The 24,462-nt window shown below is 47.0% G+C and overlaps 1 protein-coding gene across 1 annotated transcript in view; it reads left to right on the plus strand.

The window, feature by feature from the left end:
* Nucleotides 1-20,041, plus strand: part of LOC140198410 (vitamin K-dependent protein S-like) — a 117,322-nt gene extending 97,281 nt beyond the window's left edge. The window contains exons 10-19 of the mRNA XM_072259502.1: nt 115-237; nt 1,752-1,877; nt 4,277-4,398; nt 6,830-6,948; nt 9,316-9,508; nt 10,331-10,492; nt 13,084-13,249; nt 14,005-14,156; nt 18,012-18,243; nt 19,463-20,041. Coding sequence (XP_072115603.1) covers nt 115-237; nt 1,752-1,877; nt 4,277-4,398; nt 6,830-6,948; nt 9,316-9,508; nt 10,331-10,492; nt 13,084-13,249; nt 14,005-14,156; nt 18,012-18,243; nt 19,463-19,614 — 1,547 coding nt within the window. The 3' untranslated portion in view covers nt 19,615-20,041. The remainder of the gene's footprint in view (nt 1-114; nt 238-1,751; nt 1,878-4,276; nt 4,399-6,829; nt 6,949-9,315; nt 9,509-10,330; nt 10,493-13,083; nt 13,250-14,004; nt 14,157-18,011; nt 18,244-19,462) is intronic.
* Nucleotides 20,042-24,462: the final 4,421 nt, after the last annotated feature.

The raw sequence follows: 24,462 nt of genomic DNA on the forward strand, positions 1-24,462 counted from the left end.
ACACTCACCCCACTGCCCTCTCCCCTCAGCTTGTTCCCTGCTACCCCTGGGCAGGGCGTGGAAGGGTCACGGGTGTGACGGATGTCCTAACAGTTGTACCTCTCTTCTCTCCAGATGTTAACGAGTGTAAGTCCGGCAATGGTGGTTGTGCTCACATCTGTTCCAACGTGAAGGGCAGTTACCAGTGTACGTGTAGGACTGGCTTCACACTGCTCCCTGACAAACACAAGTGCAGTGGTGAGTTGGCATAGAGGTACAGGATCTCACTTACGCTGGGGGGTGGGGGGGTTGGGCATTGCCAGCCATTGGTACCTGTACACTGGGTCAGATGGATACCAAGAGGTGAAAGGAGGGAATAGTTGTCCTTGGATGAAGATGGAATCTCTGTTGCTGTTCTGATGTGATGAGACCAGATCACACTCCCTGCACCAGAAGAAGACCGGCCCCTGCCCGTGGGATGATGTGAGACTGGCCCTTACCCCAGGGGTCAGGTACACCAGTCCTGGGGTTGTGCTGGAGCTCGTGCTGAGATGCTGCCTTGAACTGCTGCTGTCATGGGAATAACTGCTTCCTTAACATCCAGGGAATGATTGAAGGTCTCCGAGAGGGAGGCCGTTCAGTTCATCTAGCTGAATTTTACATACACACACACACATACATACATACACACAATATATATATATATATATATATATATATATATACACACACACACACATACACACACACAGACATACACACACACATACACACATACAATATATATACATACACACAATATACACACACACACACACACACACATACACACACACACACACACACACATACATATATACACACACACATACACACACATAAACACATACACGCATACATACACATACATACACACATACGTACACACACATACACACATACACACACTCACACACATGCATACACACTCTTACAGACACAGACATACACACTCTTACAGACACAGACATACACACACACACACACACACACACACACACACACACACACACACACAATGCTGTAGTAACTCAGCAGGTCAGGCAGCGTCTGTGGAAGGAAGTGAACAACGACGTCTCTGGCCAAGACCCTGTTATGGGTGCGGGCTGTGTGTGTTGAGCACGACATGATTAGTGAGGTCTGTCGGCAGGGTGATGTGGTGAAAGTCAGATCATTATGTATTGTATACCTAGCTCAGCTAATGAGAACATAGAACACTACAGCACAGAACAGGCCCTTCGGCCCACTGTTCTGTACTAACCTTTTAACCTACCCTAAGATCAATCTAACTTTCCCTTCTCCATTTTTCTATCATCCATTTGCCTATCCAAGAGTTTCTTAAATGCCCCTAATGTATCTGTCTCTACCACCACCCCTGGCAGGGTGTTCCACACACTCACCAGTGTCTGTGTGAAGAACGTTTACCTCTGAAGTATCTCCCCCCCAACCCTTTCCTTCCATCATACCTGTTAAAATTATGCCCTCTCATATTACCCATTTCCGCCCTTTTGCTAGCCACTCGGTCTATGCCTCTGACCATCCTGTATACCTCAATCAAGTTACCTCTCGACCCCTTTCACTCCAAAGAAGGAAGCCCTCGCTCACTCGACCTCAAAAGACGTCCTCACAATTCCTATAATCCTGGAGTGGTTTCCTGTATTTTGATAATGGTGATTAATTCCGTTAGTCGGTTTATTATCTGTAAATCTAATCAACATCCCTCTTGCTTCCAGACATAAATGAGTGTGCACTGAATGCTAAGCTCTGCGGATCAGCACGTTGTGTAAACGCACAGGGCTCTTACAGCTGCAACTGTGGTCCAGGATACAAATATAACTCTTCATCCAAGACTTGCCTAGGTAACGACCTTGCAAACACAGCACGCTGGTACCAGCCCAGTTCCTTAAAGCTATTGAGTAGAACTCACTGTGGTGGTATTCAAACAAGCACTCAGAATTATGTGGGACCTTAAGGGCAGTGAAACACCGAGAGACCTTCCCAGCATGATGATCTTTGTTTGTTTATCTATTGAGATTCAACGTGGAACAGGCCCTCTGGCCCTTCGAGCTGTGCTGCCCAGCAATGCCCAACTTAACCCTAGCCTAATCACAGGACAATTTACAATGACCTATTAACCTGTCAACCAGTTTGTCTTTGGGCTGTGGGAGGAAACCCACGAGGTCACGGGGAGAACGTACACACTCCTTACGGGCGGTGGTGGGAATTGAGCCTGGGTCGCCTGGACTGTAGAGCCAAGTGCTAGGCACTATGCCCTCATGCTGCCCTACACCATATGAGGGATGTGTGGATAAGTGGGAGAGCAGATTGTGGACTGTGAATCATTGGTGGGTTGGGAGAGGGGTTACAGCTGGAGCTCTCTCACAGTGCTGGTGACCAAATTCGACCCTGACGACTGCTGCTCTTTGTGTGGAGTTTGCACGTTTGCCCTGTGATCTCTGAGTTGGCTCTCTCCCCCCTCCCCCCTCCCTCCCTCCCTCCCTCCCTCCTCCTCTCTCTCTCTCTCTCCCTCTCTCCCTCTCCCTCTCCCTCTCCCTCTCTCTCTCTCCCCCCCCCCCCAGTGAGGCTGCGGTTCCCTCCCATCTCCCATAGCAGGGTTAATCAGCCTCTAAATTGTTCCAGAGCATGAAGGTGAGTGGTGGGATTGGGGCGGGGGTGAATGTGGGGAGTATATACAGGAGCGGTTATGGTAGATGGGTGGGTGACGGTTAGTGTGCATTCGGTGAGCTGTTTCCATGAGGTGGTGCCTTCATGACCTTAAGAATGAGAATCAAGAGCAGGAGTAGGCCACCTGGCCCGTTGAGCCTACTCCACCATTGACTGAGATCATGGTACTGATTTATTATTGTCACATGTACTGAGAACCAGTGAAAACCTTGTCTTGTGTACTTGTTTATACTGATCAGATTATTACACAGTGCATTTAGCCAAAAACTTTTAAGGCATCCGTTAGTCTTGCGAGACCATGGATCTGCGTCTGGAAAGTCTTCACTCTCCAGGGCGCAGGCCTGGGCAAGGTTGTATGGAAGACTGGCAGTTGCCCATGCTGCAAGTCTCCCCTCTCCACGACACCGATGTTGTCCAAGGGAAGGGCATTAGGACCCATACAGCTTGGCACCGGTGTCATCGCAGAGCAATGTGTGGTTAAGTTCCTTGCTCAAGGACACAAAACGTTCCCTCAGCTGAGGCTCGAACTCATGACCTTCAGGTAGCTAGTCCAATGCCTTAATCACTTGGCCACACTAGCCAAAAAGTAGGTAAAGCAATAACAATGCAGAATAAAGTGTAAAAGTGCAGTGTAGGTAAATAATAAAGTGCAAGATCATAATGAGGTAGATTGTGAGGCCAAGAGTGCATCTTGTCGTACATGAGGACCATCCAAGAGTCTGACAACAGTGGGATAGAAGCCGTCCTTGAGCCTGGTGGTATAGGCTTCCAGGCTTCCGTATCCTTTGCCCAATAGGAGAGGAGAGAAGAGAGAATGTTAGGAGTAGGTGGGGGTCTTTGAATTTTCTTTCTGAGGTGGGAAGAGGAATAGACAGACAAGAATAGGTGAGTAACACACACAAAATGCTGGAGGAACTCAGCAGGCCAGGCGGTATCTAGGAAAAGTGGACAGTCAACGTCTCGGGCCGAGACCCTCCAGCAGAACTGGAGAAAAAAGATGAGTAGTTTTAAAAGAATAGGCTTCTCTGGGTGAGGAATCAGCTCCATCTATTTGCCTTCTCCCTATAACCCTTAATTCCCTACTATGTTAAATCTGTCCAACTGTGTCTTAAAGGTAGCCTCTAATGTTTCTCTGGCTCCACAGATTCACCACTCTCTGGGAAAAGCGTTTTCTCCTAATCATCCTTAGTTTATTCTGCTGAATCTTCAGGGTCTGTACCCTAGTTCTAGTTCTGTTCCAGCATCTGGCTGAGTCTGCATGATCTGCTGCCCCCAGTGTGCCTACGCCATCCTGCCTCTGAAGTTTCACTCTGGGTTCCGGGGTTCCAGCTGGGCAGGGAAGGTCTCGCTGGCTGGAACCAGCCAATGAATGCAGTCACTGTGGGATCTTGCTGTGCAAACACAACCATTCCCAAGTGACCTCATTCAAAAGCAACGTACTGCATTGTGTGAGAAGTCCACAGAGAGTGAATGGATGAAGCGATTAAGTCTGCCTTTAGTTGAGAAGTTCCGGAGCTGGTTGTGGTGCCTTTTAACCATGTAAGCTTTCTTCCATCACCTGAATCCCGCTCAGATATAGATGAATGTGAGGACCACATCTGTTCAGGGGGATGCGTGAACACGCCTGGCAGTTATTCCTGCTACTGTGACGGAAAGGCGAATTTAAAGCTGGCTGCGGACTTGCAGAACTGTGTGGTAAGTTGTCCTGTCTCGTAGGTGGTACAAGGGGAAATGAACATGAAGTCCACGACTTGCAGAGTCAATCAGAGGAGATTTACCAGGACGCTGCCCGGACTAGGGGGCACGTCCTATCAGCATAGGTTGAGCAAGGGCTTTTCTCCTTGGAGCGACAGAGGACGAAAGGTGACTTGGTGATAAGAGGCATAGATTAAGTGGACAGGCAGAGACTTTTTCCCAGAAGGTAGAAATGGCTAATGCAAGGGGGCATAATTTTAAGGTGGTAGGAGGAATGTTCTAGGGTGAATGTCAGAGGTAAATTCTTTACAGAGTGTGGTGTGTGTGTGTGTGTGTGTGTGTGTGTGTGTGTGTGTGTGTGTGTGTGTGTGTGTGTGTGTGTGTGTGTGTGTGTGTGTGTGTGTGTGTAATGTACTGCCTGGGTGGTGGTAGGGGCAGATGTATTAGGGGCATTTAAGAAGCTCTTAGAGAGGCCAGTGGATGATAGGAAAAACAGAGGGGTATGCAGGAGAGAGAGGTTAAATTGATCCTAGTTACTGCCTGTTATACTGGGTAGTTTTTAGGGCAGCAATGGAGGTCTCCATCTCTACCGATATAGGATTCTTCATTGCTGTTTCCGTAACATTTCTTTTTAACCAGTCAGGGTTGTTGGCCCTGAAGATTGATCTTGGAGTGGGTTACTGTATAAGGTCAGGACAACATTGTGGGCCGAAGGGCCTGTACTGTGCTGTAATGTCCTGTATTCAATAATCAGTAAGTGTACTGAATCCCCTCTGAAAATCGAGCGGTCCATGCCTGCGTGCAGCAAGACGTAGATGTCGTGTAGTATTTGTGCTACAGAAGTGCCAGCAATGGCCGCCTGCACCTCCCTTCCTGCAGTAGCCTTACCGGGACCCCCCCCCCACCCCATCCTGTGGGTGTAACTCACCTGCTGACACCCATGGACTTTCCATTGTGAGGTTAAGCACGTCAGGCTGTAGCTTGGCCATGCATGTACCGGTGAGGTCAAAGGTCATAAGGGAACAGGGAAGGGAGTTGGACAAGTGTGAGACCATCGACCCCCTCTTTGTGAGAGGTGTTCCTGTAGAAGGTGACAGATGTTAAATCTATCATCAAACCTGATTCACAGATTCAGCAGCTGGAGTTACCTGCTCTAGTAATAGCCACACTCTGCGATGGTTTCTCAAATGACACCCGATTTCACTCTTTGAAGTTTCTTTCCCTGCATGGAATGTGACTGTTGTTGGAATTGGTTTATTATTCGCACATGTACCAAGATACAATGAAAAGTCTGTTCATACAGACAGATCTGATCATTACACAGAGCACTGAGCTAGAATAGGGTAAACCAGTAACGATGCAGAATAATGTGTAAAAGCAGGCGCGGAGCAGGTAAATGATAAAGTGCAAGATCATAACGAAGTAGATTGTGAGGCCGAGAGTCCACCTTATAAGTCCATCAAGAGTCTGAGAACAGCAGGATAGAACAGTAAATCATAAACACACTGAAGTCTGCAGACGCTGGAAATCCAAAGCAGCACACACACACAAAATGCTGGGAAAACTCAGCAGGTCGGGCAGTGTCTCTGGAAATGAATAAACAGTCGACGTTTCGGGCTGACATCCTTCTTCAGGACTGCGAAAGAAGCTGTTGTTAAGTCTAATGTAGCATTGATTACTCATCCCTAACTGCTTACTGGGCCCTTTCAGAGGGCAGTCAGATTGCTGTGGTCTGAAGTGACGCATCGTCCAGACAGGCAAACCTGGCAGGTTCCCCTCCACAGCCAATACCAGTCAGACAGGTGACATTTTAAAATCATCCGAATGTTTACAGGCACCGTCACTGACTAACTTTCTATTCCCATTTTATTTAACTTAATGAATTTAAATCATCAGTATGTGGTTCATAACATCAAGATGGCTGGGGCTCAAAAGAGGGGAGCCATGGAGTCATAAGTAGCTAGCCATCTGGACACAAGCTGGGGTCTGATCAGCCCCGGCTGGGTCACCTGGAGGAGGTTGTATGATGTTGAAAGACCTGAAACACCCGATGATTCCAGGAACATCACTGAAGATGTGTCCAGAAGCATCAATAGATGTACGTACACAGCTCAGGTCTGTTGTGGTGCAGTAAAAGGCTATTCAGCCCTTCTGAGTCCATGCCAGCCCCCCCATTCAGTCCCTGCTCTTTCCCCCAAGTTATTGCCCCTCGAGTCTCTCCGGTTCCCTCTGTAAAGTTGGATTCTGCATCCATTGCCTCCTTCCCTCCTCAGTGTAAATTTGCACTGAGTCACCCGCTGATGGGAGTGAATCTTTGTTACCTGGATCAGGGTCTGACCCATGACCTCACCTTCATCTGCCCTGCGCGCTACACTGTGAACTTCGTAAGGCTTTCCAGCTGAAGCAAGTTTCATGTTGTCTCTGATTCCAGAATATTTTGCCTTGTGTGTCGCTGAACACTGTGAAGAATGAGGGGTCCCTGTACCTGGGCAGGTTTTTCCAAGGGATTCCTGTGTTGCACTTTAACTTCAAAAGGAAGCAGCAGACAAGGTGAGACTGTGCTCAGCCGAGGGGAGGGCACACCATTCAACCCCTGAGCTGACCCCTGACCCTGACCCTGACCCTGACCCTGACCCTGACCCTGTCCAGGGGGGCTCTCACCCCCCCCCCCCCCGACACACACATTGTAGTGGGAATCTGGAACTCTCAGCCCCTCCCCCTGAGGTCAGGGGTTAGAGGTTGATGCACTTTGGGATGGGTGGGGACTTTAAAGGTTATGACAGCACTGTGGGGAGATTGGAGTTGGATACACATCAGCTGTGATATCATTAAATATTACAGGGTTGTTAGGGGGAACTTTACATCCCTCTGTAAACATAAAGAACACTGAACAACATTGGGAGTCAAGTCTATAATCCCTTGGATTTCTGTACTCCGCCATATCTAATCTGATCTAAATTGCTTCATCACCAGGGCTGTGACTTTAGCTGCCTCTGGCCATGTTGTGGAATTCCTTCCTTAAAATTCCCTGCCTCTTCTGTTTTTTGTCCTCTGAGAAGTTCCTTAAAAACAGCCTGTTTGAACGGTCTTTCCCTTGCCTCCCCTAGAGCTGATGTAAATATTGAATAACACCCCTGGGAAGCTGACTACATTGCTAAAGGCAGTTGGTGTTGTGAAGGCACATCCTACGATTGGGAAATCACATCACCCCCTCTTCCTCGGGGAGAGTCACCCTGAAACTCCCTTCACTGAAGTAGAGGGTCCGTCATTGCAGTTTCACAAGCCCAGTTGTGCAAGCTTTGAACTTAACCTTTCTCAAAAAATTGTCAACAAGTTGCTCAATTCCTGGAGACGAGCTTGTTGAAGGAGCCTTTAGACATGGTAACGAGATCCGTCTTCCCCCGCCACCCCCGAGTGAGGCCTGTTGGCACGAGGAGTGGGAACATGGACTTCTGGCTGCACTGACGGGACCCGGCGCCAGAGAACACTAATGAGGTCCGACCAGAGTGCCTGGCACTCCTCACATCTGCAGTTACATGAGATTGTTGCCCTGGGCCCAAATCCACCTGGCTGGAGTCCAGAGGATTTGGCAGCAGCTTTTAACACTTCCCCGTTTCCAAGTCATTAGGCCGCTCAAAATGTTTGTTCGACCAAAAGTTGTACACAGAAGCTGGAGGCCTTCCGGCCCCTTGAGCCTGCCCTATATCGGTAGGCTCTAAATCTTCATCTTATCTCCATGCCTCTTGATACCTTCAGCCAACAAACAAGGTCGTTTTTAGTCTTGATCGGTACAGCAGAGGAACAAGCCCTATGCCCCAACTTACCTGTGTAAACCACCATATCAAATTAAACTAAATCTGCCTGCCTGCACATGGTCTGGTTCCCTCAGTCCCTGCATATTCGTGTACCTGTCTAAATGCCTGTATTGTATCTGCTTGCACCATTTTCTCTGGCACCCACCACTTCCTGCATGTATATATAAAAAAACTCCCCCCCCCCCCTCCACCCCCGCCATCTCAATCCTGTACCCTCTAGTACTTGATGCAACTATTCTGCTTGTGCCTCTCATAACTTTATAAACCTTTCTCAGGTCACCCCTAAGCCTCTTGATGCTCAAGAGGTGCCAACCCAAGCTCGTACTCTCAAACCCAGGCAGTGCCTTTGAGGCAATATCAGCTCACTTCATCCAAAGCTTGTATCCTAACTCGTGGTGTGGGCTAGCTGACCACTCTAGATTGGACAATAAATTGATGTAAAAAATACTGAAGTGTTTTCAAGTTCCTTTGTGGTCCCTCCCCTCTCTATGATTGTAGCTTCTCCAGCTCCCAAGTTTCATGTATGTTTCCAATATGTAGTTTGCCACCAATACCCTTGGCTTCAATATCTTTTTCTTTTCGGCTTCACTATTGCTACGCCTTTGGCTTCCTGGCCCCTGGGCTCTGGAATTCCATTCACAAACTCTGCCTCTCTTGACTCCTGTAATCCTCCACTTTGGCTAAAGTTGTTGACCTTGTTAAGATCCGTGTCATGAGTTTCTGACTGGTTATACTTCCGAGGAGATTCTTGGCACTATTTACGATGTTAAAAGTGCTACCTAAATGAAAATTATTAGGAATGGGGACCAGCTAACAACTATATTAGTTATCATTAGCAGTGAAGGCTCTTTGCGATTGGCTGAGAGGGTGGGGCAATGCAAGGAAGGAGGTGTGGCCATTGGTGGGTAGGGGAGGAATAATTGGAACTGAGAGATAATGTGACTGAAGCTGAATCCATTTGGAGGTGGCACCCGCGTTACGCCCGGTGGGAGGTGGCACCCGCATTACGCCTGGCGGGAGGCGGCGCCCGCGTTACACCCGGCAGGCGGTGACGTCTGCGTCAGGCCCCACCAGCTCCCTGAACTGTGTTTCCGATGGGCAGGTTCCTGGTGGAGTTTGACTTCCGCTCATTCGACATGGAGGGCACGATATTCCAGGCGGGTCACCGGCAGAATAACACGTGGATCATGCTGGCTCTGCACAACGGGAAGCTTCAGGTCCAGTATTACAGTGCCATTGAAGCTTCAGGAGTCACCAGCGGAGGCCCCTTTCTGAATGACGGCCGATGGCACACAGTAAGTTCCGACTTGGTCACTTCCCCCTTTCTCAGGCTGCAGCCAAATGCTGCGTTCAATCAGTGGGCCGCACCCTGCCCAGTCAGTCCAGGGGCTGCGGTTCAAATCCAAGACCTAAGCACGTAATTCAAGCTGATTCTGCCAGTGGAGAACTGTGGGGGAGTGCGGCATTGCCATAGATGCGTGACCTTTAGATAAGCTGATACCTCGGGGTGCGGTCTGCTCTCGGGGGGACCAGCGAGCAGCCTGTCAGACGTCAGGGAGAGTTTTGTGGATGGTGAGGTCAATGGACCATTGGATGCTGGCAGCACCGAGGATGTGGGGATAAGGTGGGAGAGAATATCCACACTCATAAAGCAAGCTGAAATGTCCTCCTCCTCCTCCCCCTCCCCACTTCTTCAGACCCATGAGCCCACAGACACCATTTCAGCTAAGAGTGAGGAACTTCTCCGAAGCGTGCTGAGGCCAACGTCACTGAAACAAGAAACCTTATTCTGGGCTCTTGCTGTGCATTGTGGTTGCTGGGAGGGGTCCATGACATAATAAAGTTTGGGAACCTCTGGTTAAGAAGGATTTGAACCAGAGGCCGCAGGTTGGATGTGTATCTTGGTCAGCATGGACCAGTTGGGCTGGAGGGCCTGTGGTAGACAGTTTTGAAATGCTTTTTATTTATTGGGTTGTTGCGTTTATTGATTGTATCAAGTTATTGCCGATGGGTATGGGGGAGGGGGAGTTGTACTTGTGGTTGTTGCTCCCCCTCCCCCTCGAGGGGTCTACGTGCTACTTAGCACTTTCTGAAACGAGGAGTATTTTCTGTTCCAGATTTCTGTGGAAGAATCAACAAACAGTTTAATTGTGAAAGTGGCTCGAGAAGCGGTGATGAACATTATCGTCTCACAGAGCCTGTTCCAGAAGATCCTGGGTCTGTTCCAGACAGACATCACCGTCGGCGGCCTCTTTAGTGGAGTGCAGCTTGTTAAACAGGTAGCTGACGTAGCTCGGTGTGTCCCTCCTGCTCAGCAGCAGAGCTTGTGTCATTTGCAGGCTGTGTGCAAGTCACATCACCCACGAGAGCTACGCCACCCCTGGGGAAGGCAGCATGACTCCGGTGGAGTTTTACAAGCATCATGCTCAAAGTCAAAATCGAGTGTACCATAAGACATAGGAGCAGAATTAGGCCTTTCAGCCCATCGAGTCTGCTCTGCTATTCCATCGTGGCTGATTTATTATCCCCCTCAACCCCATTCTCCTGCCTTCTCCCCGTAACCTTTGATACCCTTGATAATCAAGAACCTATCAACCTCCGCTTTAAATATACCCAAAAACCTCAAAGTTAATTTACTATCAAAGTTCATATATGTCACCATATAGAACCCAAAGATTCATTTTCTTGCAGGCCTCCACAGCTGTCTATGATAATAAATTCCAGATTCAACACACTCTGGCTAAATAAATTCCTCAGCATCTCTGTTCCAAAGAGATATCCTTCTGACTATGTGTCCTCCGGTCCTAGACTTCCCCCACTGTAGGAAACATCCTCTCTGCGTCCACATTATCCAGGCCTTTCAGGATTTGATAGGACTCCCTCGTTTTTCTAAACTCCAGCGAGTACAGGGACATCAAACACTCCTCGTACATTTAGCCGTTTCACTCCCGGGATCATTCTTGTGAACCCCCTCAGGATCCCCTCCAATGCCAGCACATCCTTTCTTAGATAAGGGGACCAAACTGCTTACTGCCTTAGGCACAAGTACTGTACACGTATGCAGAGGTGAATGGCTGTATCACAGAAACATCACATCCTTGGCACAACGTTCACAGGAAAGACGTAAATTAAACAAATTATACAAAATTACATAAAAGCACAGTTATAACAAGAGAAGTCCATTTAGTGCAAAGTGTAGTGCAGAGAAAATACAAAATTGCTATAATTTACAATAATAAATGGTGCAAAAAGAAAAGAAATAATGAGCTATTGTTCATAGCTTCGCCGTCCATTAGTGCTGATCTGGGGCAGTGATTAGGGTTGTGCTGGTTGGTTCAAGAACTGAATGGTTGAAGGGATGTAGCTGTTCTTGAACCTGCTGATGTGGAACTTCTAGTAATTGGATCCTCGACTTCCTAACCGGAAGACCACAGTCTGTGTGCATTGGTGCTAACATATCCTCCTCGCTGACAATCAATGGTGGTGCACCTCAGGGGTGTGTGCTTAGCCCACTGCCCTACTCTCTGTATACACATCACTATGTGGCTAGGCATAGCTCAAATACCATCTACAAATTTGCTGACGATACAACCATTGTTGGTAGAATCTCAGGGGGTGATGAGTGTGCACACAGGAGTGAGATATGCCAACCAGTGGAGTGGTGCTGCAGCAACAACCTGGCACTCAACGTCAGTAAGACGAAGGAGCTGATTGTGGACTTCAGGAAGGGTAAGATGAAGGAACACATACCAATCCTCATAAAGGGATCAGAAGTGGAGAGAGTGAGCAGCTTCAAGTTCCTGGGTGTCAAGATCTCTGAGGATCTAACCCGGTCCCAACATATTGATGTAGTTATAAAGAAGGCAAGACAGCGGCTATACTTCATTAGGACTTTGAAGTGATTTGGCACGTCAACAAATGCACTCAAAAACCTTTATAGTTGTACTGTAGAGAGCACTCTGACAGGCTGCATCACTGTCTGGTATGGAGGGGCTACTGCACAGGACCGAAAGAAGCTGCAGAAGGTTGTAAATCTAGTCAGCTCCATCTTGGGCACTAGCCTACAAAGTACCCAGGACATCTTTAGGGAGCAGTGTCTCAGAAAGGCAGCGTCCATTATTAAGGACCTCCAGCACCCAGGGCATGCCCTTTTCTCACTGTTACCATCAGGTAGGAGGTTCAGAAGCCAGAAGGCACATACTCAGAGATTCAGGAACAGCTTCTGCCCCTCTGCCATCCGATTCCTAAATGGATTTTGAAGCTTTGGACACTACCTCGCTTTTTTAATATACAGTATTTCTGTTTTTGCACATTTTTTAATAATCTATTCAATATGTGTAATTTACTTGTTTATTTATTATGTTTATTTTATTTATTATTACTATTTTTTTCTCTGCTGGTTTATGTATTGCATTGAACTGCTGCTAAGTTAACAAATTTCACGTCACATGCGGGTGATAATAATTCTGATTCTGTACCTCTTGTCCGATGGGACAGGAGCTGTGGAAGGATAGCGTAGGCCGGATAGTGGGGGTCTTTGGTAAAAGCTGTTGCCTTCTTGAGATGGTGCTTGATTTACCAACGGTGGGGAGGGATGTGCCTGTGGTACATGGGGCATTGATGTATCTGGAGACCATGTAAACTGTCGGGGTTGGGGGTGGGGGGAGAGAGGAGTCGTGTGTTCTGTCGGTGGTGGGGGGACAGTGGAATTCGCTGAGCTGTGACAGACTTTCCCGAGTCCCGTGTAGTTGCATCTCCTGGGTTCTGGGTTCTTGGCTCTCTTGTACCAAGCTAGGGGCTCATTCGGTGGGGATGTAGTTAGGAAGACTTTGATCGTTGACTGACTTGGTTCTGATTTACCGTCCTCCAGATCAACCCCAGACTTGACGCCTGCCTGCGAGGTTGGAATTGGATGAACAGCGAGGACACGATAAGGGAGGCCATCGAACACGAGGAAAGCATGCAGTGCTTCTTTGAGCTAGAGAGGGGCTCCTACTTCCCCGGACATGGCCTGGCCTCGTTCCTCCTGAGTTACGGTAGGCACACCCGCTTCCTCTTCATGGTCTCGAGACTGAACCAGCATCAGGTTTATTATCACTGTCTTGGGTGACATGAAATTTATTATTACATTGCAAAGATATAGAGTTAATGTAACTCACATAATTAAACAGTACAGAAAGAATAAGAATAGTGAGGTCGTGTTCATGGGTTCATGCACGATTCAGAAATCTGATGGCGGAAGGGAAGAAGCTGTTCCTGAAGTGTTGATTGTGGGTCTTCAGGCTGCTGTTCCTTCTCCCTGAGGGCAGGAATGAGCAGAAGACATGTCCTGGATGGTGAGGGACTACCTTTTGAAGAAGATCTCGATAGTGGGGAGGGCTTTGCTCGTGATGACTTTGATCTTTTGGGGATTGAATTGTCACATCAGGATCTCAGTTCCACACACGTACACAACGTATGAACTAGGAATAAGCCAGGCAGCCGTCGGGTCTCTGCTGTTTGGTGAGATCAAGGCAAATCTGATTGTAACCTCAACTCAGCATTCTCTTCCTTAGAGGAGACCTGTGACCCAGAGGTTTCATCAATTTATTTATCAATGTCTTTAATTTTAATGGAATGAAACCGGTTCTTTCCCTTCACTCCTTTGTTACCCTACCTGACCCCTGGATCTTGATCTACTTCCCAGTTTGAATCAACCCTTCCAAAACTCTCACTCTGCTACATAATTTAATAACCTTGCTGCTTGCAAAGATTGGGCTGCAGGTGTTGACATCTCTTTTTTATGCTGCAGATACCCAGCTGGGAGAGGACACCAGGAGCTGGGCGGTGCATATTTCTGTCTCTATCCGCCCGGCTCAGGACACAGGGGTGTTGGTTGCTTTGGTCAACGAAAGCAGTGTACCACTGTCACTCGCCATCATGGACTGGAATCCTGACGCAAAGGTAACCCAAGTGATGACACCGTCTAATTAGGGTTTGACAGTCATGGGGTGGAGATCAGCTCACTTCAGGTTACAGCCTCTGGTCACTGTAAAATGATTCCCAGGTGGGGCCACGACTGGGGTGGGAGCAGGTGGCAGAGGTGGTAGGAGACTCTCTGGATCTCTGACTGGGAAGCTTCCTGGCAGAAACTCCAGGCGCAGAGGAAATAATTGTTGAGGGGCAGTGATCCATGGGGAAGAGTCCACATTTCCACCCATCTCGGGTGTCCCGTGGCTAAAGTGTAGGGATGTGGGTGGGGCCAGCCAGTTAACACATCCCTAGTTGATCTTCGGCACGAAATCAGAACCCCGAGGCTCACAGATCGGAAGCAGGAAAGGTCCCAGTGGGCCAGTAACTGCCTGGGTTTAAGTTCATATTTAATGAACTGAATTTAATTTCCCTGTCTCCCTTGGTGGGATTTGAACTCGTGTATTTGCAATATTAATCTTGGCTTCTAGCCCAGTGCCTTAATCATTACAATGCTGTATCCATTTGTTAAGTAGAACTTTTCACTGCATGCAGAATTCATTTGTATTCATGCATTTGACTCAAATAATTCTTTATTCAGTATAATTTAATGAAATAGCTGCGGAAAACTTGCAGTATCGGTACTGTAATAATCAAGTAAACCGAATTAATATGGACTCCGGTAAAAATTCTGTCCTTGACTTTCAAGATTTCACATCCAAAATTCACTGCAAAGTACAGCAGAAAACCCAAGCAGCTACTTGGAGGGGCATGGCAGGATCAGGACAGCCACACCTTCGGGCCCTGACAGTAGTGGCAAGAGCAGAACACACTCAAATGGTCTGAGTACCTGTTTGAGGCCCCTCCCGCCTTCAGGGCACCGATCAGGGAACAGCCTTCAATACAAACTGTTAGAGGAGGTGGTACGGTCAGATACAAGTACAAAGTGAAAAGAAATTTGCACAGTTACTTAGGAAAGATATAGAAGGATATATAGTAGGTGTAATGCTGGCAATAGGATAGGCATTATAAATGTGTGTGTGCAAAAGGCCTAGATAGATTGGACGTGGAGATGATGTTTCCAGTAGTGGGGGATGTCTAGGACCAGAGGGCTTAGCACCTATATAAATCATTCCTTTAGAACAGAGATGAGGAAGTATTTCTTTAGACAGAGAGTGGCGAATCTGGAATTGGCCTCTGCTTTAAAGTAGATTTTAAAGTATATTTTAAAGTAGAGCTTGACAAGGTTGTTGATTAGTAAAGGCGTCAAAGGTTACAGGGAGAGGGCAGGAGAATGGGGTTGAGATGGAAAATAAATCAGCCATGATTGAAAGGCGGAGCCAACTCGATGGGCCTAATTCTCCTCCCATGCCTCATGGTCTTTGACTGTGCATCCACACTGGAGTGCTGTGGTCACATGCTGATTCTCCTGAGGCACCACTGACAGGTCAGCGCATGGAAACCTTCAGGATCTTGAGAGGGAACTGGGATGAGGGGCCAGAAGAGCTTGGTCAGTGGAAGTGCTCAAGGCTGGGATCAGTAGAGTTTCGATCAATGAATGGATTGGAGGGGAGGGGGTGGGATTTAGCAGGATCACTTTGATGTTGCACATTGATGATCGCGGGGCCAAGTGGTCTCCGTGTGCCATGTACCTTATAGCCTTTATTTGCCTTTAGTGTGAGGTATGGGAGCAGAGGTGACCCTTCACAAAATGCTCCAGGAGCCCAGCAGGTCAGGCAACATCAATGGAGAGGAATAAAGAGCCAGCATTTTGAGGCTAGTCCCTTCATTGGGACTGGAGAGGAATGGGGAAGAAGGTGATAGGTGGAACCAGGTGAGGGGGAAGGTACGAGTGTGGGAGAGGGGTGGAGTGACAAGCTGGGAGAGTGATAGCTGGAAAAGGTAAAGAGCTGAAGAAGATGGAGAAAGGGAAAGAGGAGAGGCACCAGAGAGAGAAGATAGCAGCTGAGCAGAAGAGAAGGGGTGAGAGGGGAACTAGAATGAGGAATGGGGGAAAAAAAACACTTCCTCTCCATCTGCAGCAAACAGGATTTCCTGGTGGCCAACCATTTTAATTCCACTGCCCATACCCATGCCAACGTATCTGTCCTTAACCTCCACTACTGTCACAATGAGGCCACACACAAGATGGAAGAGCAACACCTCATACTCCTACCTGACGCCAAGAACAATGATTTCTCTATCTTCTGGTAAATTCTTCCCCTCCCTCTTCTCTCTATTTCTATTCCAAAATTGTACCCCCTCTTGTCCGTTCTCATCTCCTCACATGCCGATCACCTCTCTCTTTCTCTTTCTCCCATGGTCCATTTTCTGCTCCTATCAGATTTCTCCTTCTTCAGCCCTTTAGCTTTTCCTCCTATCACCTCCCAGCTTCTCAGTCCACTCCCACCCCCACCTACCTTCCCACCACCTGGCTTCCCCTTCCCCTACCCCCACATTCCCATTCTGGCGTCTTCCCCACTTTCTTTCCAATCCTGACGAAGGGTTTTGGGCCCAAAACATAGACTGTTTATTCATTTCCATAGATATTGCCTGACTTACTGAATTCCTCCAATATTTGGTGTGTTTTATTTTGAAATTCCAGCTTATGCAGAGTCTTTTGTGTTTAAGAGTTGTCCCCGCACCTGGCACCGGTGACAGGAGAGTCTGCAGAGTCTGTGCCCATGGCTGTGTTCCTCTTCAGTGCCCAGCGTTGTGAGGGACCGTCTTTCTAGAGGCAGAGAGAGGCGGGGGGGAACAGTCCATCTAGAGGCAGCGAGAGAGAGAGACAGTCCATCTATAGGTAGAAAGAGAGGGGGAGAGAGGGGGGGACAGTCCATCTAGAGGCAGAGAGAGATAGAGAGGTGGGGGGGAGAGAGAGAGAGAGAGAGAGGTGGGTAGGGAGAGAGAGAGATGGTCTGGATCTCGTTCGATCTGAGGATGATGTTTTATTTTTTAATTTATTGAGATACAGTGTGGACAGGCCCTTTGAGCCTCGCCACCCAGCAACCCTGATTTAACCCGAGCCTAATCACAGGACAATTTACAATGACTAATTAACCTACCAAAGGTACGTCTTTGGACTGTGTGGTGACTATTACTCTCCCCTGCTGCTGGAAGAGAAGAATGAGACACAACCTTATGGTTACAGACATTTTGTTCGGTGTTCATCGTGGTACAAGTCAGATGGAGTCGGCCTGTGCCAGCAAATGAGGCCAGTAAGGAAGTAAGACAGGGGCCTGAGCACAAATGCTCTCCCTTTATTCTGCAAACTGGTATGGACCAGTTCAGATAAGAAGGTACTGACTGAGTCACAATTCAGCAAAGAAATTACAGAAACAGAGAACCAGATGTACTGCAAGTTACTAAAAGTTTGCAGACAAACAGATGATTGTACAAACATATAAGCAAGCTTAAAGAAATCCAAAGCTACAATGAAAAAAAAAACAACAAAATAACAGTCTGGACATAGGCCAGCAATATGAAACACTGTCATTCCTAAGTTGCACTGTCCCAGTCACCCAGCGTTCCTGTAATCATTGCCCATACGTTCCTCTGTTTAAATTTCCCATGGTCTTTCCCCTCCCTCCCTTCACTACTGCCTGAAACCTCTGCCAGCTCTTGGGTTTTATTGCTTGCCCACTGCCTGCCATGCCTTCGGCTGCTGCACTTCTCAGCTCTGGAATGCCCAGAGGCTCCGGCTGTCCTTTCTGCCTTGTGGGAGTTTTTAAACTCCGTGCCGTTGGCTGAGCTGTATGATGTCTCCCTGTGTGGCTCAGCATTGAAGTTCTGCTCCACACAGCTCCCGTGCTTCCCTGTACCACTGTAACTTGTCACGTGTCTCCTCAGTCCGTCGTGCTAGCGATCGAGAACGTGGTTGTCTACAAACTGGACCAGTTGCCGTTGTGTGCCGGGGACAAGCTATCCATCGAGGTCATTGTGACTAAAGAGCGTATCGTCCTGGGGGCCTTGGGCATGGACGGGAGCAGCCCTCTCAGAAAGCCACAACTTAGCGAGCGGCTCAGCACACTGGACCGGTACATGCAGGAATCAGTACTGACCTATCTGGGTGGCGTGCCAGGTAAATCCTTTGCTCACCTTTGATCTGTTCAGAGCTGAGTGCATCTCTTCAATCTACCCTCAGTGGCAACTTTGTTAGCACCTCCTGCACCGAATAGAGTGGCCACTGAGCATATGTTTACGGTCCATGGTTCGACGTGTTGGGCATTCAGAGGTGCTCTTCGGCACACCACTGTTGTAACGCATGGTTATTTGAATTACTGTTGCCTTCCTGCCGACTTGAACCAGTCTGGCCATTCTCTGACCTCTCTCATTAACAGGACATTTTTGCCCACAGAACTCCTGCTCACTGGATGCTTTTTAAAAAATTCTTGCACCTTTCTCTGTAAATGCTAGAGCATGTTGTGCGTGAAAATCCCAGAAAATCAGCAGTTGTTCAGATCACCCTGCCTGTCACCAACAATCATTCCACATTCAAAGTCACGTTTCTTCCCCTTTCTGTGTTGGATCTGAACAACAGCCGAACCTCTTGACCATGTCTGCATGCTTTTATACATTGAGTTGCTATCCCATGATTAGATATTTGCATTAATGAGCAGGTGTACAAGTGTACTTCATAAAGTGGCTAATGAATGCCACATCACTGTACATCTTTCAGCAGGGATATTTTAATGCTGAAAAAGGGATAACCCTATGTCAGCATTTTGCATGTCACGCTATAGTTGCTACTCTTTCACCACTATGTGATGCTGTTGTAGTTCTTGGAGATCAATTGGAAATAGCTGGTAATCCAATGGGACATCTGTTCCATTTCATTGACGGATCATCAGGTATGAGATCATTATTAGTCCCCCGGTATACCTGCCCTGACACTGCCAGTCTCCCTCCGAATCATTCAGTGATTCATGGCTGGAGATGTGTCCTGTCTGCGAATGGGTATCAGCTACTGCTTCAGTCCTTGGGGGTGTGGCGCAGTGCCAGAGGAAGCAACAACACTGGCAAGTGCCATAGGCTGCAGGCCATTTTCCAAGTGTTAATAACTGGGGTTAATAACTCTGTGTGTGTGTGTGTGTGTGTGTGTGTGTGTGTTAGCAGTGCAAACAGAGATGTCAATGAGGTCCATCTGACTGAACATCCAGCACTTCACTGCACACTGTTAGTCCTGAGCTGCACACTAGTCCTGAACTAATAGTCATTGTCTCTCATATCTCATAAACTCAGAATTCTACGCTGTCACAATGACTTGTTGGTAACTTAAGGTCTGAATGTTTTATTTCCAGATGTTCCCATAACAGCTACACCCGTCACTGCCTTCTACGAGGGCTGTATGGAAGTCCTCATCAACAACTACGCCCTGGACCTCGACGAGGCCCTGTACAAACACAATGACGTGCGGTCTCACTCCTGCCCTCGGCCAGACTCGGCACTTTAGCCGAGAGAGGCACTCGCTTCATCCTGAGCGTCTGCCGAACCAACTGAGTGCCCCGGATGTCTCGAGCTGGTTTCCTGTACTCCGACGACTGTCCGCGTCTGCCTGGGAGCTGGGAGAGGAGAAGAAATGCAAAGCAGTTCGGTTGTGAAGATGCTGAAAAGCCAAAGGCTCACGTTCTACACATTATACATCAGACTGCACAGACATGGGTTTAATTGCAAGCAATTTTAATTATGGGAATTATTAGCTGCAAAGATGAGCTGGGATTGGTGCTGGTAGCTCCAGTCTGCACATCAATCATAGAGACTGGCCTCAGCTTATTTACAACTTATATACAACACTGTGCTATATCTTCAGCATACACCTTGTATGGTATTTCAAAGTATATGGAAAGATGCTTTGTATAATGAAAGTATACTAGTCTGAAGTATGGCATTGGTTACCTGCTATTTGTGTGTGTTTGTCAGTTTCTGGAATGAAATATGTCCTGATCTCCAAGTGCTAGGTCAAGAAGACGAAAGATCATTACATAATACATCCTAATGCATCTACCACTAGAACTCAGCCAAGCGTCAGAAACAGCACTCCCCTGTGGCTGGAGGAGTGCTGCTTGTTTGCTCTAAGAGCTGGTTGTGGAGGTCACAAGAACTCCGCTAAGGGCAGGCAGTTCCCAGAGTTTACAAGAGATAGTGCAGTGAAGCTGCTGGGGTAGTTGACAGGGTTGACGCTGATGGAGAGAATGATTCCCCTCACAGTGGCGCCTAGAAGTGCAGGGCAGAATTTCAGTTTGAAGGGTGGCCTGTTTAAGGCAGAGGTGAAGATTTTTTCCTCTCGGAGAATTCTCTGTCCAATGGAGCAGTGGAGGTGGAGTCAAGCCAGAGATAGACGGGTGTGTGACATATATGGGAGAGGGTGTGGGGAGGGCTCCTGCTCTGGTTTCTTAATGTTTTCAGCAGCAGTGGGGCTGGAAACACCGGAATCAGAACTAGGCTTATTATCATTGGTGTACCGTGTGTTAGAGGAGGTGATTGCCTGTGAATGTCACTGTCAAACCTGGCGGACATCCAGTCCTCAATGGGGACCCAGTTTCTTCACTGACAGGACCAAAATCATTTGACCCCCAGCACAACCTTACAACCGGAATCAGATTTATCACTTGAAATCTGTCGTTTTGTGGCAGCAGTACAGAAAATTTGCTGTACTTTCAACAAGAATATTAAAAATAGTGTAAAAATAGCAAAGTGGTGAGGTAGTGTTAGTATCATGGAAGGACAGAGTAACAAATGTAGTATTGCGAAAAGCCGGAATAAGAAGAAAACTGATACCATCAATCAGGAAAAGCAGCTGGAATTTCTGGGACATACTGAGGAAAGAGAAGGTCAAACATCTTACAATGACAGGAAAAATTGATGGAAGGAAAAGCCATGGTCAACAGCGCCTAACAATCATGACTTGCATCTAGGGATGAACATGCAAAAGTTTTGAAGAGCTTATTACAACTCAGATTAAAGACAGACGGAAGACTATGATCACCTACACCATAAGACATGACACAATGATGATGATTATGTGTGTTTTTGGGTTCACGGACTGTTTAGAAATCTGATGGTGGAGGGAAAGAATAAGTCTGTAAGATATAGGAGCACAATTCACTGCCTATAGAAATCCTTCCTCATCTAAATGGACATCCCTCTGCTTGAGGCTGTGCCCTCTGGTCCAACTCACCAACTATAGAAAACCTGCTCCCAGCATTCACTCTATCTAGCCCATTCAATATTTGATAGGTTTCAATGAGTTTCCCCCATTCTTCTAAACTCCAGCACATACATAAAGCAATCATCATATGTTAACACTTTCATTCCTGGAAACATTCTCATGGACCCTCTCCAATGCCAGCACACCTTTTCTTAGATAAATGGGTCCAAAACTGCTCACAATATTCCAAGTGCAGTTTGACCAAGGCCATATAAAGCTTCAGCATTTTGTCCTTGCTCTTATATTCTAGTCCTCTTGAAATGAGTGTTAACATTGCAATTGCATTCCATACCAAAGACTCATCCTGCAAGTAACCTTTAGGGAATCCTGCATGAGGACTCCCAGGTTTCTGTGCACCTCTGATTTTTGAATTTTCTCGCCATTTAGAGAATAGTCTATGCCGTTATTTCATGACCATACACTTTTCTACACAATATTCCATCTGCTGCTTCTTTGCTCATTTTCCCAATCTAAGTCCACTTACAGACTCCCTGCTTCTTCAACACCACCTCTCCCTCCACCTACCTTGGTATTGTCTTCAAACTTGACCACTAAGCCAACAATTCTGTCACCCAAATCATTGACATATAACATGAAAAGATGCAATCCCAACAACCCCCTGCAGAACACCAATAGTCAACGGCAGTAACCCCAAAAAAGGCCCCCTTTCATCCCACACTTTGCTTCTTGCCAGTCAACCAATCTTCTATCGTTGCTAATATATTTCCTGTAATATCATTGGCTCTTGCTTTGCAGCTTCATGTGTGGCCCCTTGTTAAAGGCCTCCTGAAAATGCAAGTAAATAACATTCACTGACTCTGTCTTTCCTGCCTGTTATTTCCTCAAAGAATTCCACCAGATTTGTTGGCCAAGATTTCCCCTTAAGGAAACCATTTTATCTTTGGCCTATTTTATCATGTGCCTCCAAGTACCTTAAACCTCATCCTTAATAATGGACTCGAACATCTTCCCAACTACTTGAGTTAACTAACTTGTCTATAATTTCCTTCCTTCTGCCACCCTCCCTTCTTAATGAATGGAGTGACGTTTTCAATATCCCGGTTCTCCAGATCCATTCCAGAATCTAGCGATCATTACTAAGGCCTACCCAACATTTACCTCTTTCAGAACCCTGGATGTAGTCCATTTGGTCTAGGTGACATATATACCTTCAGAACTTTCAGCTTTCAAAGCACCATCTCCTTAGTAATAGCAAGTACACTCCCTTCTGTCCCTTGACACTCTCGAACTTCTGGCATACCACTAATGTCTTCCACAGTGAGGAGTGATGCAAAGTTCTTCAGTTTGTCCACCATTTCTTTGTCCGATATTACTACCTCTCCAGCTTCATTTTCCAGTGGTCCGATATCCACTCTCGCCTCTATATAACTCTTCATATATCTGAAAAAAACTTTTGGTATCTTCTTCTATAATTTTGGCTAGCTTACCTTCACATTTAATCTTTTCTCTCCTTATGGCTTTTTATTTTAGTTACCTTTGGTTTTTTAAAGGCTTCCCATTAACTTTGCTATAGTATGTGCTCTCTCTTTTTCTTTCATGCTGTCTTTGATTCACTTGTCAGCCAGATACTTATTCACCTTCTGAATTGTCCTTAGAAACTCCAGTCATTGCTGTCCTGCTGTCATCCTTGCTAGTGTCCCCTTCCAATCAATGTTGGCCAGCTCTTCTCTCATGCCTCAGTAATTCCCTCTACTCCACTAGAATACTGATACATCTGGCTTTATTTTCTGCCTTTCAAGCTGCCGGGGGAATTTGACACATATTCTGATCATTGAACCTAAGGGTTCCTTTACCTTAAGCTCTAATCAAAACTGGTTCATTACATAGGCCCCAGTGCAGAATAACTGATCCGCTAATGGGCTCAACCTCAAGCTGCTCTCAAAAGCAATTTTAAAAGTATTCTGCAAATTTCCTTAGGATCCAGCACCAATCTGATTTTCCCAATATACCTGCATATTGTAATCCCCCATAACTATTGTAACAGTGTGCCTTTGACATTCATTTTTAAATCTCCCATTGCAATTTGTCCACGGTTCGGAGGCCTGCATATTAACTCCCATCAGTGTCTTTTTACTCTTGCAGAATCTTTGTGGGTAGAGTTAAGAAGCTACACCTTCCAATACTATGTCACCTCTATCTAAGGGTTTGCTTTCATTTTTTACCGACAGAGCTACACCATCCCCTCTGCCTACCAGTCTGTCCTTTTGATACAATGTGTATCCTTGGATGTTAAGCTCCCAACTGTGATCTTCTTTCAGCCACGACTCAGTGACTTTGAACCTGCCTATCTCTAACTATGCTACAAGGTGATCTACCTTATTCCATATACTGCATGAATTAAAATATAACACTTTCAGCCCTGTATTCATCACCCTTTTCTATTTGATCTCATGTTACACTTCAACTCATCCCATTGTCTGCAATGTTGTCCTTTCCTCTGCCGGTCTTTCCTCACAGTCTCGCTAGACACAGCACTTAATTGTATATCAACTGCTCCAACCTCAGCTCTATCAGTCTAATTCCAATACCCCTGCCACATTAGTTTAAACCCTCCCCAACAGTTTTAGCAAACCTCTCTGCAAAAATATTGATCTCCCCTGGTTTCAGGTGCAACCCATCCTTTTTGTACAGGTCACACATTCTCCAGAAGAGATACTAATGATCCAAACATCTGAAACCATGTCCCCTCCACCAATCACAAACAGGAGTTTATCTGCAGAGTTGGAAATCCGAGCAACACACACAAAATGCTGGAAGAAGTCAGCAGGCCAGGTGGGAAAAAGCACCGTTGACGTTTCGGGCCGAGTTCCTTCGGTGGGACTGGAAAAAAAATGAGTAGATTTAGAAGTAGGGGAAGGAAGAGAGAAACACAAGGTGATAGGTGAAACTGGGAGGGGGCAGGATGAATTAAAGAGCTGGGAAGTTGATTGGTGAAAGAGATACAGGGTTGGAGATGGGGGAATCTAACAGAAGAGGACAGAGGCCATGGAAGAAACAAAAGGAGCACTAGAGGGAGGCAAGGAGATAAGGTGAGAGAGGGAAAAGGGAATGGGATTTGGTGAAGGGGGGGGA

This window comes from Mobula birostris, chromosome 5 (assembly GCF_030028105.1).
Source record: "Mobula birostris isolate sMobBir1 chromosome 5, sMobBir1.hap1, whole genome shotgun sequence".
In the NCBI taxonomy this organism is placed as follows: Eukaryota; Metazoa; Chordata; class Chondrichthyes; order Myliobatiformes; family Myliobatidae; genus Mobula; species Mobula birostris.